Source organism: Haemorhous mexicanus, chromosome 15 (genome assembly GCF_027477595.1).
Source record: "Haemorhous mexicanus isolate bHaeMex1 chromosome 15, bHaeMex1.pri, whole genome shotgun sequence".
Classification (NCBI taxonomy): domain Eukaryota; kingdom Metazoa; phylum Chordata; class Aves; order Passeriformes; family Fringillidae; genus Haemorhous; species Haemorhous mexicanus.
The window spans coordinates 7,197,076-7,213,725 of record NC_082355.1 but is presented as its reverse complement, the minus strand read 5'-3'; the positions used below and the strand labels follow the sequence as shown (position 1 = coordinate 7,213,725).

Genomic DNA, 16,650 nt, shown 5'->3' with positions numbered 1-16,650 from the left:
CCCAGGGGTGATCCCCTCTGCCCCAGCTCTGACAGAGGCACAGCAGGGCCAGATGTCCATTGAGCTGGGCTCACTCAGCAAGCCCCTCAGGAAGCAGGTTGTTTTCATGGCAGACAGCCATTGCCAAAATACCCAGTGCTCACAATTCCACCCTTACAGCTCCTCTGCTACAGAACAGGAGGACACTTTCATCACTGTAGAAAGGAGCTCAGGTTCTTAACCCTTCAGGACAAACAGTTCCTTGCCACGGGCAACCAAATATACTATGGCCACTGACTGCATAGAAGCAGATTCCGTATTATTTCAGGGGAAGTGCAGTGCTCAAAAAGCTGTAACAATGTTGCTTACAAAATCACATCTTTAAGCAGGGTGTTTGACAAGTTACATTTATTGAAACATAGTTGCAGTAAGCGGCCCAGTTCACGGATGCCTACAGGAAAGTACAGAACGAACTCTCACCCCCGCCAGCAGCTTTAGGGCCTAGGCCCCCTGCTCAGGGCACAGCCCTGCAGTGCTTTGGAACCAACGCCCACTGGGCACCCCCAGCAGCAGGGGTGGTTGCCTTGGCTCCCCCTCCCCCCCCCCCCAGTTTTACTGTAACATTCTGTGGGTCAGGGCTCTGTCAGGAGTCACTGTGTGGCAGCTGCAGGGCAAGGGCACGACAGTCAGAGGACATGGGTTTAAGTGTGGTTACAAGAAGCTGGAGGTCAAGAAGGAGTGAGTTTTTAAAAGGATGATTTATTTAACAAGTTTCACTTAGCGCAATACACCTAAAAAGGAAATCACAATACAATGAAAGATTAAATCAAGGCCTCAGAATTTTATACGAACACCAAGACCAAAATCCTAAAGTAGCCGTATTGCGTCTCAACATGTTTCCCCCATTAACTTAAAAAAAAAAAAAAAGCTTTAACATGCCTTACAGGATATTAAAAGAAATAAACTAGAACTAACATGCCAAATGTTCACTTTGATTTTCAGACACAGCTCCTATATTGGTTCTTTACAAAAAAGCATGTCTCTTTCAACATGTATTCAAAACAGTGTTGGATGTAATATATGGTATAAGAGCAACATTTAACATAATTCAAACAGCTTTAACCTAAATACGCTTACTGCTTAAATACAATCCTACAACAAAACTAACTTGAGAAACGCTCCAAATTGTTTAACAGTTATAGTCTTTACTTGGTTATTACATCCTAGATGAATGTTCATTTCTGTATGTTCAAAAATACTGAACCTGAAAGGCTTTAAAACAATCCTGAATTCACTTACAGTAAAGCATAAATCACAAGCTCGTATTGCAAAACTGTTAAACTTAGTTTTTTGTTTTTTTGTTTTTTAAAAAAGATGTGACCAAAAGTCAGCGATTGGTTACATTCCCCAGCCACCACTCATGTTGGACATGTTGGACATGCCGCCCATGCCGTTCACTCCCATGGATGCGCGGTTCCCACTGCTGTAGTAGCTGCTGTTCATGGCGCCCTGGCTCCCGGGGTCTGAGGGGGAAACCGACAGCAGGTTCACAGCTGCCTCAGGCCGACTCGAAGCATCCTTGCCCCAACGCCTGTCCTTGCTGGGCCACCTCGTAAATACCGTCTACCGTGCCCAATGCTGCAAAGTGTCAGTTTACAGCTCCGTACCCAAAGCCAGTTATCGGATGTTCAATGACAGCACGAGCTCTGCATCACCCCCTTCCCAAGCCAGAGCTTTACCACTGCTCTGGGGGAATAGGGAGGACCCAGCCTCCCATGACCCCCTCCCCCATTTGTACTGTGCTTAAACAAAGCTGGTCGCCAGCTTCTGGGTTAAGAAAAGTGATCAGAGCAATGCAAGTCTGAGACTGGCATTTACTGCCCCTTTCAGAATAATTTTCCACATTTCCCCCCCCGTCAGCTCCCCACTGCAGCTTTGAATTGATTTCCCCCCCACCCCCTTCCCCAAATTCACAGTAGCCACAACCTTTAACTTCAGAGCCTGTGCTGCCCAGGTTATAACAAACCCTTTAACACCAGTGAAGGGCATGTTAAGCCAGCTGCACCTGGCCCAATGGAAACCAGCAAAGAAATGCTCTTACCATAGCCACTCATGCTGCTTTGACCTCCATATCCTCCTCCATAACCCCCACTCAGCTGCTGGTTGCCTGGAGCACCGTAACTGGACTGGCTCCCTTTTAAGTTAAGGGTAAAAACATTAAGAACTTGCCGGTCAAGATCTGCTCATCATCAACAAACCCAGCCCTCACCCAACCAACAGCCCCTGCACTCTGGCACTACCTTGCTCACACCAAGGGAAGTTTAACATGCTCAAGGAAAGTGATGGGGTTTCTAAAGACATCCCTGCAATCAAGCAGCAACAAGAACTTTAGAAGTTACTTTTACAATTTCTGTGGACTATACTAAACAGGCTCAATCTGCACTGTAACACACCCCAAAAAACTTAAGCTTGGCTTTAAGGGACCTCACACTGAGTGCTGCCCTTTCAGAAGCACAGAAACTCATTAACTGGAGTCACTCCTGTGTACACAGTCCTGGACAGACTTATTCCTGCCCCAGGACTGTGCATCACATCACAGCAGTGCTGTGGCTCAGGCACAGATACCTCTGTTTAAACAAAAAACTGCTCTTCACCTCATCACTTGCCTACACTCCTTTCCGTAGTTTACTATGAACATTTTGTAACCAAACACAGCAGCAGTGTATCCATCCCCCCACCCCAGCACCCTCGAGAGAACGGAGCCCCCACAGAAACCAACCCCACCTTCATCTCCGAAACCAGCCCAGCTGGGTGTCAGGAGGGTATCTGTCTTAGAGGCATAACAGCAACAGGCATTTAAGACTTGTGCTGCAAACACACATTTTAGATTTTTAAACAATTTTGGGGTTTGCCAGAGCAATTCAGACAATTTCTCCCAATTCCAAGTATCTCTCTCTCACCACCAAGACTCAGCTTGAATGGCAGGTCACATGCCACAGATACATCCTCCATCACCGAACCATGTTCTGGTATCCCCCATGGGGAAGGAGAATCAAAAGGACAGGCATCTCCCAGATTTTGCACTACCACACCTCCAAAGAAGCCACTCATCCCACCAGGCACACCACACTCAGCACCACAAGTTTATTCAACCTATTAAAGCTCAAATGTATTCCCAAAAGGATTATATACCTGGCAATGTGCTAGTGTTCCAATCCTGGACTACCCCTTCCGACTCCTTGACTGTGTGATTAAGACAGAATGTTGAATTTCAGTTTTTATGCCAGGCACACAATAAAGCAGGAGCTGTACAAAACAAGGCAGCTTCCTAGTGCAGTGAGACCGTTACATACCCATTGCTCCCATCATCTGACTGCCATAGGCACCACCAGTTCCTCCTGCTGTAGAATTCAGGAAGAGTTCTACGTATCTGTGTTCTGCAAGAAAAAAGTTTTCCCATGAGAGCATTTCACACCAAACCTATGCACAGCTTGTCTCACTGCAAGTGAAGCTGCAGTGAAATCTTTGGCATTCCAGTTGCAGCAGATGCACTACACCACAGTGCTGGCAGCTCCCTAACGCCACCTCTTCAGACTTACGCATATTTGCTTTGTCTTTGGACATAGCAGCCACTGCGTCCTCGTGAGTAGCAAATTCAACGTCTGCCTCTCCAGTTACTCTGCCATCTGGTCCAATTTCAATGTGTACTCTTACAGGGTTCAGAGGTGAGAAGAACTACACATGGAACAGTCACACAGATTAAAACGCACCAATGCAACAGTTTGGGTTTACAACAAGCCATTTTCTCCAAAGGAACACTGCAGCTGCCGTGCAGCTGGTATGTCCCCACATGGACCCTGGGACCTAAAGCCATGCACTGGGGAGCAGCATGCGGCACTCACGTTGTAGATGTCATTCTCCGTGGCTCTGTAGGGCAGACCTCGCATGTGGACGCAGTGGCCAGTCGTGCTCTGGAAGGTGGACGATCCGTCGCCGTACCTGTGGTCCGACATCCCTGCGGAGAAAAGAGTCCATTCTAGGTCTTTCAGATGTATTTTAGTTTCTTTTGGGACATGTCTTAAGTTCAGTTACTGTTCCTATTAGAGATCCTTACCTCTTCCAAATCTATCAGAACCAAACCCATAGCCATCATTATACCCATTGTAGTCATCATAACCTCCATAACCTAGAAACAGATTGGACATGTTCATTTCAACTACACAAAGTTTCAAATAAACTTTCATTTCGACTACACAGTACACACTGCAAACAACGACTACAACAACATTCCATTTCTTCTACAAGAATTAAGGCCAAGGACACATACAAAACTGGGGAGACACTACCAGGTCCTAGAGTTGCTCAAACGAGCAGCTCCCTGGGCCCCTGGGCACTTACCTCCTCCGTAGGCTCCACGCCTCATTCTCTCCAAGCTACTTCCTCTACCCAGACTGTTGTATCCGCGCGTCAGGCCGGGCCTGTCATACGGACCAGGTCTCTGCATGGCCAACAGCTTGCGGGGAGGGTCGTAGTGAGTGCGCACCTCTGCTCGGCTACTCTTGAAGATCTCAATGTACCTACGAGTGTTTGCACAGCGAGAAGTCAGTCTTTGATTCCTTCCACAAACACCTCACAACTTCACATTACAACAAGCCATTTAGTCATAGCCTTGACACTGGCAGTAATTTTAAGCCAGGTTTCGTTACATTATGTAGGCAATGACTTTCTATTATTAGCACTACATTACATTTAAATCAGTGTATTTTCAAGAAATTAAAATTACTGAAGGGTTTATGTGCTCCTCATACTTTGCAGTATCCCAGCCTTAAGGGTGGGGGAGCAATACTGATTGCCCACCCACCTCCCCCCAGTTTAAAATGTTAGTCAAACAATGTAGGAGGGACCAGTGTCCACTCAACTCAGCACTGTTGCTCAAGGCAACAGAAACAGAGGGTTAAAAACCCGATCTCCACCGAGAGTTTAACCCATCAGAATGCCACAAAAAGCTCTGCATGTACTACTGAACCCAGCCTATGCTTCAGTGATTCAGCGTAGGCAAAAGGTGCATGCTTCAATGAAAAGTAGTCACAAGTAAAATTGAATAAAAACCCTTTGTGACAATTTCTTGAAAGCTATGCTTATTACATTGAAGATTAATACAAGTAAGTAAATTTGTTACATTTCAACTTATAAAACAAGTTTAGAAAGTATCACATTTTCTTATGGTAGTAAGAATACTGTGCATGTCTTTAGAGCTAAAGGCAGAATTGGTGCTATTTGAGAAGTTAAAGCCATAGTCTCTCAACTTTGTCATTTCCAAGCTATAGTTTTGAATGTCTGTCATTACTTATTTTATAAAGCACATTTTAGTTTAGCCCAATTTTATCTTGTATTTTTGGGTAGATCTAAACAGTCTATGCCACACACACTGTAGCAATCAATACCTTAACTCATCATCAAGTTAGAGACCACAATACTATTTTGATTTGGATGTTAACACTTTCAGAAGAGAGAATATGGATTTAATTGTTTACCATAAGAAAAGTGACAGAGCCAACCAACCATCCATCCCCACCTGTGCCCTATTCTTTCCTTGTGTTTCTTTAGAGCCTTTTCAGCTATTTCCTGTGAAGCAAACTGCACGAAGGCCTCCCCCGTACTCCTCCCCTGGAAGTCCACCGGCAATGTTATCCCATTTGGCACGATTTCCAACCCTTCAACCCAAGGACAAATAACCCCAGTAGGGGGGCAATATTAACATCACAAGCCCAGTCATGAGTTTTTTTCTTATAGCTTTAAAAACACCAGAATTTAAACACTTTTAAGAGAATGGTATGTTGATTCTATAACACCAGAATAAAAAAGTCACTTTTAACAAAGAGCTCCACGATCACATACCATTCAGTTCAGGTTCTTAACCCACCCTGCAGAGCTCAGAAATGCTCTGAGGGTCAGGGACAGCCCCTCAGAGAAGGCATCTAATGCAGGGTGTGTTAAGAACTTCACACATCATTACAAACCTCGTCAATTCTGTGAAAGTATTTAAGATGAACTTTTTAAGAGAACTTAAATTCAAACACAGCAAGTTAAACAGCTTTATACAGAACAAGTAATTTTACTAGAAGTCATGTAAAATAATTAGTCTTATGCAAACATCAAGTTTCAGCAATTTTTTATCTTTCGGAGTGCTTAATTAAGAAAAAAATCATGAAGTAATTTTTAAGTATTATTTCCTGAACAGAAGAGACACATTTTGTATATTAAGCACATAAACAACTTATAAAGCTTGAATTATTTCACCATGTAAGAAAAAAACAGCTTAAAATGCACATGCTTAGAAATTGCTCTTGTTCATATCACCAATTCAGAAAACAAAAAAAAAAAAAAACAAAAACAAGTTCTGAGACTGTAAAACGCGATATGGTCTACTGCATTTTAAACCAAAACAGCAAGCTTCATATCATCCTTGTAATAGCAAAACATTTAAAAATCTAGTATTTTGAAAATAATAAATGAAATCCTAAACAATCAACAGATTCCATTCTTAGACATTTTAATAGTCTAATTCCAGTTTGTAAACATAAAACAGCTGCAAAAAAAGTAAAAATTAGTCAAAACAAGGCATTATCTCTTCATCCACAAAAACTTTGAGCTAGGCAACATCAAGGGTCTGGTGGGTTTTTTATCTCCATAGGAAGAAAAAGGGACAAATGTGTAGATCTGTATATTTGGGTAGAGTTCAGCAAGTTTTCTCTGCATTTCATTCAATACTAGCTCTATGTTGGGAAGAGGTCATGGGTCCTTACTGAGAACCTGCTCCTCACACAGAGCCCAGCGGTGAGTGTGTTCTACATCCTTCACTGACCAGGGCCAATCATCCAAGGCCGGGGGTGGAAGTAGCCTCCCACATGAACTGTTCAGCTTTATTGGGAAAGCAAGACATTTTTCTATAATCCTTTATTGGAACAGCACGTCCCATCAAGTATAAATTCAAGCACCTTTTTGGCATTCCCTAAATCATTTAATTTAGCAAGTATTTTAGGAAGTGATCCAAATGATTCTTCAAGCCCAGAAAACTAGTGAAGAATTACTTTATTTACTTTTAATACCCATCATAATACTGTTGGATGTACTACTGGGCAATCCATATGCCTGTTTGGTTTGCTGGGGTATTTTTAGCATAAACCAATAGTGCTATAGCTACTACTTTTATCCCACATACCTGAAAAAAACTGTACAATTTCTTCTTTACTACAGCCAAATGGGAGTCCTCTAAGACGTACAAAACCATCATTAGCTGTATCAGGGCTGTTGGGACCAGTATGCTTCAGAACCCAATCCATTTCAACGTTGTTTGACTTGAAAACTGTAAAAGGCACTTAGAATTAATGCATTCTGGAGTAAGGAAGAGTTTTTAAAGTCATTTGCCTTGAAACTAGTCAACTTATGATATGCAAGTCCATTTGTCCTTTCACATGCATTTTAAAGAGATTAAAAAAGCAATTAACCAAAAACCCATCAAGCACAAACACAGTGCAGTCAGTTACTAGACCAACTGAATCAAACCTTCAACGTATCTGTGTCCCATTGTTTCTCTGTCTTTTTTCAGGGCCAATTTCACATCCTCCTCTGACTCAAGTTCAGCAAATGCTTCTCCACTTGGTCTGCCCTCCCTGGTGTAGATGAAACGGATACCCAAAGCCCCATTCAGAATTTTGCAATCTGTAAATTAAACAGAAAGGTAAGAATTACATTACAAGAACAGTGTTACTTTGAAAGTTTCAGAGAGCCGAAACCCAAAAATGTATTGAGTATCAATTATACCATAACAACAAAACCAGCAGCGTTCCTGTTGCAATGCAACTTTAAAATGTCCAGTTAACTAAGACACTAACTAAAGTTCTCATTCTAGTCAAACCTACAGATAAAGGATAATTGCAAACTAGCTATTTCCAAAGCTTTTCTGCCTCAACTTGAGCATACTATCTGCTTCTGATCTTAACTTTCTTATTAGCGTGAAATAAGGAATAGTAACAATCAATGTAAGTGTAATAAACTAAATCAGAAAAAAGTCAAATACATTAAATTCCTGAAGCAGTTTTAAAAGGTCCAGTCACTGCAGAAAGCATGTATTTATCACCTCTATTAATTACTGCAGAATGCTAATAATCGGGGAAAGGATATACACACTTAACACTTGTATTGTCCCAACAGACATGAGTCTATTGGGACAATACAAGAACTAAACTGATTTAGCTTTAAAATTCTTGCTTCAGGTTGAACTGTCTTTAAAATTGAACCTTCTGTCTCCTGGTTACTCAAGCAGCAAAGGCAGTTGTGGCTATCCCGGCAACTCAGACTAAGTCCCTTTGTACTGAGCTCCTGCTAGCATGAACATGGTTTTGCATCCCCAGTTCTGGCTGAAGCATTTGTTGCACTACAAACTGCACTGGCTACTGAATGCCTCCTGCAACTGCTCACTACAGCACTCCCACTGCCACAGTGTCCCTGGGAGGGACCCAGAATTGACAGCAGAGCCCGACCCCTCTCCCACACTGCTTATTCCCCCACAGCCCTACTTACCGGAGAAGAACCTCTGCACCTCCTCGGTGGAGCAAGACCAAGGCAGCCCCCGGACTTTCACCACGTATCCCTCGCTGCTCTCTGTGTTAAGCATCACATTGGGGGTGAGGCTCTGCTCTGTCTCTGCTTCTGTGGTTGCTGGAAAGACCGGAACGGACCCTTTGAGAATGCTGCTCAGCACGGCCGCCACCCGCACCCCCTCAGAGCGCCCGGCGGCCCCCCTGGCCTGTGCCCCGGCCCTCCCTGATCCTCCTCTGCCTCGACCGCTGCCGCCTCACACACACGGCGCCGCTCCCGCCCCGCGCCCTGCCCCTTCCCCGCACGCACACATGGTGGGGCTCCGCGCTGGTTCTAGGGCTCCAAGCCTGATCCACTGTCCGGAGAGAGCCTAGTCCCGGTCAGGCGGCAGCGAGCGGGCGAGCCTGTAGCGAGAGCGCGCTAGGAAATGGCGGCGGGTGCTCCCGCTTCCGCTGGGCTGGGCCTTCCTCCGCACAAAGAGCGGGGTCCCAGACGCCGCCCTGGCGGGCCCGGGGCCCCCGGCGATGGCGCAGCGCCCGCGGCCGGTTCGCAGGGAGGGCCGTGTGACGAGAGGGCACCGAGCACCGCAAGCCTCCGCCGAGCACAGGACAGGCCGCGGCGTGGCCGGGGTGGGTGCGGGGCGCATGTGCCCCGGTGGGGCCCGGCCCCACCCCCGAGACCCGCGCGCCGCCTATGCGCACGCGCCGCCCGCCCGCCGCGCCGAACAAAGCCCCGGCCCCGCGCGCGCTGGGCACCGCTCGCCGCACTGCGCGTGCCCCGCGCGCTGCCGCCCCCGCCCCGGCCCGTCGCGGCTCCCGCGTGGCGCGGACAGCGGAGCGCTCTGGCTGCGCACACCGTGTGTGCGAACTAGCACTTACCAGCTTCAAAGGCTGACGCTACCCCACGTGAAACAATCTGCTCGCTTCGGTCACTGAAGCCTGGTGTGTTTGGAGGAGATGGGGAAAGAAGAGACAATGGGTCACAATTATCATAAAAGAACGGAAAAGTTAATTCCCTCCCATTTCCTCCAAACACACCAGACCTAGCTAGATTTCACCTTGTTATTACCGAGGAGGAAGGAGGAAATTGGAATAACTCATCATCTAAGAATCCTCCATCTTCTTTCCCCTTAGATAACCACTCATGTTTCAACTTGTCTGCACAGTTGACAGAGGGCCTATGCCTAGATTTAAGCAGGCTTCTGGAGCCCTGAAATAGGTATTTAGAGCCCAGAAGCTGCTCTGAGTAGTCTCCGGATGAACACCATTCATCCACGAGTGTTTCTTCTCCAGTCAGTATCAAAACAGACTATGAGCCTACTTTGCCTCATCTTTCATTACTTGTTCCAGACTACTAACAACCATCCCACCCCAGCAGCTGGAGGCTTTTTGACTTTTTTTTAAATGCATGCTCAAGTTTACGTAAGTAAATCAAACAACATGGCGAACTTGTTTACAGAAATGCAAATTAGATCAGTGGAACCGTGCTACAGCCACTTCCTGCACAAATCTCTTCTCCATTTCACTTGCCGAACGCCCATTTTGTAACACCGCGGCGGCGGGAGCTGGGTAGGAGCAGCGGGGGAGGGGGCAGCGCCTCCGCCTCTTCACGGGGAGGACTGGCGGGAAGCAGCCATCCCGCCCACCCGCCTGGCGGGACACTTAAAGTGCACTGGAGCAGCCGGGAACCCCTAGAGTTCCCGCTCGGCACCGCCATGTCTACCCCCGCCAAACGACACTGCAAGAGCCCCGCTGGCTCCCTCGAATCCAGCTTCCAGAAGCGCCTCAGGAAGATTTCCATCGAGGGGAACATCGGTGAGCTCGGCAGAGAGGGTGCGGGAGGAGGCTCAGGGTGGTAGGGGAGTCCGGGGCAAGGTGGGTGGTGTCAGGCCGGGAGCACCCCACGGGGCTGGGATGCCGGAGGAGACAGAGAGGGGCGCCAGCGGCGCTTGTCCCCCCGGCTATACGGGCGGGGGGGGGGGGGGGGGGGCGGGGGGGGAGGCCAGCTCCGCAGGGAGAGCCGCACCGGGACATGGACCCGGAGCGAGGGTGGGGCTGATGGGGAGTTCCCCGAGCAGGGCGCCCGTCAGTGACACCGAGACGCAGGGCGAGCTCGGGAGCACAAACCCCTGTGCCCCCCTGGCCCTGCAGCACTCGTTCGCTCCCGCCCGCGCCCAAGTCCCAGCGCCTGCGCGGCCGCTCCCTCGCTCTCCCCCCTAAGCTCCGCCCGCCACGGCAGCTCTAAAATGTCGGCTGCTCCTCGGCCGCCCTTATCGCCCGCCCGGGCGCGGCCCCTCTGGCGAGAAAGATTAGCGCAGCTTGCTCCACCGCGAACACGGCCGGCCCCGCGCCCCAAAAGACACTAACAACCCTTAAACTGCCCCCTGTCCGTCAGCAGCACCGGAGCTATCAACCCCCACACCTTTGTGAACTGCTCTAATTTTCCGCAGCTGCGGGGAAGTCAACGTTTGTCAGGCTGCTGGAGAAACACAGCGATGAGTGGGAGATCATCCCCGAGCCCATCGCTAAGTGGTGCAACATCCAGACAGCTGAGGATGAGTATAAGGTAGGTGCGCTGGATTTGGGCCAGAAGAAACTGCAGGGAGCTCCACAGCCAGGGAGTTATGCCAAAATCCACTATACTTCATCTGCAGCAGCCAGAGTCATCTCCACTCTCATACCACAGTTGGTCAGGCACTCAAATTGTAAAGGCAAGATACTACTGAGTGCATATTCCAAATCACATCCCCTACTCCACGGGAATCACACTAAAATCTGGAACTCAAACTGCTCAAAGAAGCTGTCATGAAAACCACTATCACCTGAGGAAGAAGAGTCTCTTAGGTCCTATGCCTAAGAATTTTCTTAGTAATAAAAAGAAAGCCATGAATTCTTTCTTAAACATATCAGAATTCTGGATTGAGAAAAGCAGTATATTCATATAACTTTTTTATCTTGCCTTTTAGGAACTTTCAACATCTCAGAAGAGCGGAGGAAACTTACTTCAAATGCTGTATGACAAACCCACAAGATGGGCTTACACATTTCAGACTTATGCCTGCCTGAGCCGAGTAAAAGCACAATTAAAACCTCTCTCAGCCAAGCTGTACGAAGCAGAACATCCAGTGCAATTTTTTGAAAGATCTGTGTACAGTGACAGGTAATTACTCTCACAGCATGGCAAGAACTCGCATTAACAATTTCCAGGTCTTTAAAGACACGGAGCTGAGGAAACACTTTATATTTAAACTAATACCTGCAAGGGAGCAGGCTTGATTAAGGCATTTTTTTCAATACCATCATTCTGTTCTGATGATTAAGTGTTTTGGTAGTTCACTTTTGTCATTCTTGGCACGAAACCGATGTCTTTCATTGCAGATATGTGTTTGCTTCTAACCTGTTCGAGTCTGGAAGTATTAATGAAACAGAGTGGTCTATTTATCAGGACTGGCACACATGGCTTTTGAATCAGTTTCAATCAGATATAGAACTGGATGGCATGATCTATCTCAGAACCACACCTCAGGTACGCTCACTAAAAATGGAGGTTTCTCAGTTCCAGTTTCATTTTCCAGAGGCTTAAGAGGGTACAAAAAAGTTACTCTAGATTTAACTCTTATATTCAGCCAGCCATCTAAAATTAATGCTCACTAATGTCCAGCATTAGTCCTTCCAAGTTAAGGCCCACTTGATCCGTGTAGATGATTTAACCTACAACATATGATTAATGACTAGGTTTATATTTTTTTCCCAGAAATGCATGGAAAGGCTACAGCTGAGGGGAAGAAAAGAGGAGCAAGGAATTGAGCTTGAGTATTTGGAAAACCTCCACTACAAACATGAAACCTGGCTTCGTGAAAGGACTATGAGGTAGGAACCCATTTTCTGTAGCAAGTTTCAACTTGCAGGCAAGGCTTTTTCCTACCTTAAAGCCCTAGTTTTGTCGAGTTTAGTTCAAGTCGAGTTTCACTCAGGCCGCTGGTTACACTCATATTTATACCCACTTCAGGTTTCAAGAGATGGAATTTCATCTAACTTGAAACCTTTGTTAAGCATTAGCTTCAACTGGAAAGCTTTACAGTTGTAACTCCAGCAAGGATATGGATTTTGCTGATTGGAAAAACTCAGGAAGAAGACACTTAAAATGGTGGTCAGAGGCCAATCACATACATTTCTCACCATGTAGTTTCTGTTGCAATGTAAGGGGCAAACAAGGCCCAAACTACCTTTAAAATAGCAGGACTGCATTTCAACAAAGTTTAAATATTAATCCTAACTTAAATTTAAACAATAAACAGGCTTTTGGCAGACCCGTTACACACAAGAAACCTAATGAGCAGAGTGATCTCTGTACACCTTCCCTTAAGCTCCTTATTGAATCTTACTGGCTTTCCCATCTAAAGAATTTGAACATAAAAACAGTCTCTAGATTTTTCCCTAGAGGAGTCCAAAATATTCTCCTGAAGGGGAAGCACTACAATTCCAGGAAAAGTACATTATCAGTTTGATCTACTTGCTGAAGTTTCACATAGGATGACCCAAATGCTTAGGAGAAAGAAGGCAGTGCATAGCGTGGAATTTTGGGAATGTTTATGTTGTGTACTCATTCCAAACTCAGTAAGGAAGCACTTCCTTCGTTTGGAATAGGTACTGAAGTGTGCAAGCACAAGTTAGAATGTTGTTCAGCACACATACTGTGTTTTAGAAATGCCTTCCACACTCAGAAAGACTAACTACTGCTCCCATCTGTTCCTAAACTGAAGCCAAAATGGTCTTGCTTATGTCCAAGACGTTATAAATACCAGTCTTATAACCTGTTAAAGAGGTCATCCTTATGAAAGGAAACTTTAAAATTGCATCTTGGTAAGTGGATTAAGTGGGGGAGACACAAGGCAAGAGATTTTAAAAAAATTACTCCATCTTACAATTACAAAATCTGTGCATTGATTCCATTACAAGAATGAGAGAAAGGAAATTAAGGTTAAACTATCCCCCCCCCCCCCCCCACTCGTACATTACAGATAGATACTAAGAGTCCAGATTTGTGAAATATATCAAGATCAATTAAGGACAAAATTGGCATGGGCGTTATATATAAAGTCATGAGCATCAGCTTTAACATTTCAGGTGCATGTGGTAATCAAGAGCAGGGGTCTTGAATGCACAGTATTTCGTGTAGATTTTACTCAAACTGTGTTCTTCCATTTAACAGAGTTGATTTTGAGAACATTAAGGAGATTCCTATTCTAGTTTTGGATGTTAATGAAGATTTCAAGAACAATAAAATTAAACAAGAGTACCTGATTGATAAAGTAAGTATGAAGTATTGGGGGGTTTGTATCTGCTCTTCTCCTGCAGTTATCATGCACGCAGTGACACTTTGAGAGTGGGGAGAGTAAACAACCATTCGAGGAGACAAGGTGGGAATAAAGAGCCAAAATGGTGTTTACCAGTTCTTACAAAAGGCAAGACTTGGGAAGTAAATGCCAAAAGAAATTCTGGTGGAGTTATTCGGCTAGTCCACAGGGGAAAAAAAAACCCTCCACCTAATACTTAAAAGCATGAGGAAGTGCTCTCCTAGCAAACCCTATAAACCATTTTCTTCATCTTGTTCTGGGTCATCAATTTGAGATTACTGAAGAATGACTCCTTTAAGACAAGACTAATTATCTCAATTTAACAGGTCTAAAACTGGGAAGGGGAGCCCTAATTGTGGAGGTATTTGTCATTACATCCTCGTGGAAAACAGCAATTAATAGCTTCGTTTTGAGCAGACACTCAGATATGCTATCTACCTTGCCCCTCTGAAAGGCCATACATATTTCAGCTCATGAATTAAATACAGGGGCAAAACATCACTGGAAAAATCATAGTAAAAGATTATTTCTTCCCAAATAATTGGAAAAGCCTGCTACTTTAGCTTTTGATGTACCAAATAATACATATGCATCTTTTGTTTGTTTTTTGATAGGTCAAGTCATTCCTGACTTCTTTAGAAGAAGAAAATTAATTCAAGTAACAAGTCCCTGAAGTTTATTCAATCTGTGTGTTTAAAAATTTACTTTAAACAAATGCATTACCTGTATCGCTGATTTTAAAGCAAGTCTGAAATGTAATAACATGATTTGGGGTTTATTTTTATCCTTGTCTGAGCAGTGTGAGTTTTGCTAGGCCTTTTTGTATAGCTAAAAAGAACAAATATGGGGTGGTTTGACAGTGGTTTTTTTCTGTATATTCTCTGCTGTTTAATAAAGATTTGAAAGTATATTGCCTCTAGAGTGTCTGTCCCCACGGGAGAGCTCAGCGAGAGGCCGACACCCAGTAAACAGATAGCAGGCGCTGAGCAGGGCTGTTTTGCAATAACTGGCACGGGTTCATCCTTTAAAGATGAGACTGTTATGGCGTCCAGAAACCTTTACTTTCAACTTCTGCTTTACTGAGTAGCTGTTTCCACCGGATTTACGCTACTTAAAGCTGGACGTTAGACCTGTAATAAACTGTAATTTACGCTTATCTCGTTTCCGATCTCACGCCCAGCCCCCCAGCACGGGGAGGGACCCGCGGGCGCGGCAGCGGCGGTGGAGGCGGGACAACGACCCCGAAGAGCCCCCGTGGCCCCGCCCGACACGACGCACGCGGCCGGGGGGGGGGTGAACGGCACACGCGGCCAGGCCCGTCCCCACCGCCCCCCTCCCCTCCCCCGCGCCACCGTGAGGCCTCCCCGGCACCGGGCCAGGGCGGGCGTCGCTACGAGGGCCCGATCGCCCTTTCCCCCATCCCCCCCATTCCCTCCCGCCACCACCTCCTCGCCCGCCGTCGCCGGGCCTTACCCAAGCCGGGGATCTCGCCCTCGGTCTCCTCGGTGTGACAAGGGTCCATCTTGGCCGCGCCTTCCCCGCAGGGGCCGCAAGAAGAACAAAGCTGGGCGGGGGCGCTCAGGCGCTGCGCGAACAGAAACAAAAGCTCAGCGGCGGCCGAAGGGGCGCTCGGAAATGGTGGATCGGGGCTCTGCGGGGGATTTCTCAGCAGTCCCGCGGGGATGGGTCGCGATACAGCCGCCGGTATCCCCGGTACCGCCCGCTCACTCCGTCTGCGCAGCGCCCGTTCCGCGCCTATAAATGGCCGCCGGCCGCGCAGCGCCGCACGCTGACGTCACGCGCCGCCCGTCCCCGCCAGCCAATGGCCGCGTGACAAATTGAACGCAGCCAGTCACGTCCGGCCCCCCGCGCGCGCGGGGGGGAGGGGGGGGGGGGGGAATAATGGAGGGGGGAGCGCGCGACCGCCCCAGGGGTCCCGCGAGCCCCTGCGCCCCCCGCGCCCGCCGGGGGATCCGGGTTCGAGTCCCCAGGGACCCACGTTCGAGTTTCTGCCGCCGGCCTCGGCTTCGGTTCGAGTCCCGCCCCCGCCCGTCCTTCTCCCCGGTTTTAGAACATGGCGGCGGCCTTGTCCCTCCCCCCCCACGCCCGCCCCGGCGCCCCCACTCGTCCCCGTTCCCCCGACACCCCCGCTCACGGCGAGCTGCAGCCACGGGGCTCCGACGGCGATCGGCGGCTCCGCGCACTGCAGCACCGCCCGCCGCCGGTGTCAGCAGGGCTCGGCTCCGCCTCCCGCCGCGGCGGGGGCCGGGCACGGCGGGGCCTGCGCGGGCCTGGCCGGGGAGGCCTTGAGGGCTCCCCCGCACGTTTGAGGGCCGCCGTGTGGCAGCCCGGGCTTTGGGAGCGCAGCCCGAGCTGAGCGGCCCCGCTCAGGCACTGCTGGGGCTGTTTGGGTTTGGCGTAGGAGGTTCCTGGGCCGGAGCTGCCCCTAGAATCCCCGAGTGGGCGCTGGGAACTTCTCACATGCCCTCTGCGCCCTCAGACCGCGCCCTCCTGACCAGACCCACCGTCTCCACAAAAATCGCGAGCTGAAGCAGTTTCAGGTTAAAATAGCTGCAAGGGAGCCTTGCTGTGGGATTGAACAGATAAGAGGTGACCTTAGGAGTGTGGAGGTGTGGCATCGACTCCAAGCTTTGTTCCTGGCCGAGTTTAGTGAGTGTAAAGCAAATCCCTTTGCTAATCCCCGTTGAGGCCTT

The 16,650-nt window shown here is 47.8% G+C and overlaps 2 protein-coding genes across 15 annotated transcripts; one reads left to right on the top strand and one right to left on the bottom strand.

Annotated features, from left to right (window-relative positions):
* Positions 1 to 718: 718 nt before the first annotated feature.
* On the bottom strand, positions 719 to 16,239 carry HNRNPH1 (heterogeneous nuclear ribonucleoprotein H1). Of its 13 annotated transcripts, none has more exons than XM_059859924.1 (16): positions 16,092 to 16,239; positions 15,410 to 15,521; positions 9,459 to 9,518; positions 8,563 to 8,700; positions 7,546 to 7,701; positions 7,202 to 7,345; positions 5,555 to 5,693; positions 4,378 to 4,556; positions 4,094 to 4,165; positions 3,882 to 4,015; positions 3,579 to 3,714; positions 3,333 to 3,416; positions 3,172 to 3,222; positions 2,764 to 2,847; positions 2,081 to 2,173; positions 719 to 1,617 (listed from the first exon to the last, which is right to left on the bottom strand). In XM_059859924.1, the coding sequence occupies exons 2-16, from the start codon at positions 15,456 to 15,458 to the stop codon at positions 1,538 to 1,540; spliced, it is 1,599 nt and encodes a 532-aa protein (XP_059715907.1). In that variant the 5' UTR covers positions 15,459 to 15,521; positions 16,092 to 16,239; the 3' UTR covers positions 719 to 1,537. The 13 variants fall into 13 exon arrangements, with proteins under 13 accessions (XP_059715907.1, XP_059715905.1, XP_059715904.1 ...); XM_059859922.1 differs by having other exon boundaries at positions 719 to 1,502; positions 3,882 to 3,994; XM_059859921.1 differs by having other exon boundaries at positions 719 to 1,502; positions 16,092 to 16,238.
* LOC132334133 (deoxycytidine kinase 2) lies at positions 10,101 to 14,844 on the top strand. Of its 2 annotated transcripts, XM_059859936.1 has the most exons (7): positions 10,101 to 10,394; positions 11,030 to 11,145; positions 11,546 to 11,739; positions 11,958 to 12,105; positions 12,334 to 12,449; positions 13,792 to 13,891; positions 14,551 to 14,844. In XM_059859936.1, the coding sequence occupies exons 1-7, from the start codon at positions 10,295 to 10,297 to the stop codon at positions 14,587 to 14,589; spliced, it is 813 nt and encodes a 270-aa protein (XP_059715919.1). In that variant the 5' UTR covers positions 10,101 to 10,294; the 3' UTR covers positions 14,590 to 14,844. The 2 variants fall into 2 exon arrangements, with proteins under 2 accessions (XP_059715919.1, XP_059715918.1); XM_059859935.1 differs by having other exon boundaries at positions 13,792 to 14,844.
* Positions 16,240 to 16,650: the final 411 nt, after the last annotated feature.

Bases quoted from the DNA above. Each gene is read 5' to 3' on its own strand.
- LOC132334133 (XM_059859935.1), top strand. From the start codon at position 10,295: ATGTCTACCCCCGCCAAACGACACTGCAAGAGCCCCGCTGGCTCCCTC. The intron at 11,740-11,957 runs GTAATTACTCTC...CTTTCATTGCAG, and splicing joins AGATCTGTGTACAGTGACAG to ATATGTGTTTGCTTCTAACC. The intron at 12,450-13,791 runs GTAGGAACCCAT...TCCATTTAACAG, and splicing joins CTTCGTGAAAGGACTATGAG to AGTTGATTTTGAGAACATTA.
- HNRNPH1 (XM_059859921.1), bottom strand. From the start codon at position 15,458: ATGGACCCTTGTCACACCGAGGAGACCGAGGGCGAGATCCCCGGCTTG. The intron at 3,417-3,578 runs GTAAGTCTGAAG...TTTTTCTTGCAG, and splicing joins CAAAGACAAAGCAAATATGC to AACACAGATACGTAGAACTC. The intron at 3,223-3,332 runs GTATGTAACGGT...TTAATCACACAG, and splicing joins TCAGATGATGGGAGCAATGG to TCAAGGAGTCGGAAGGGGTA.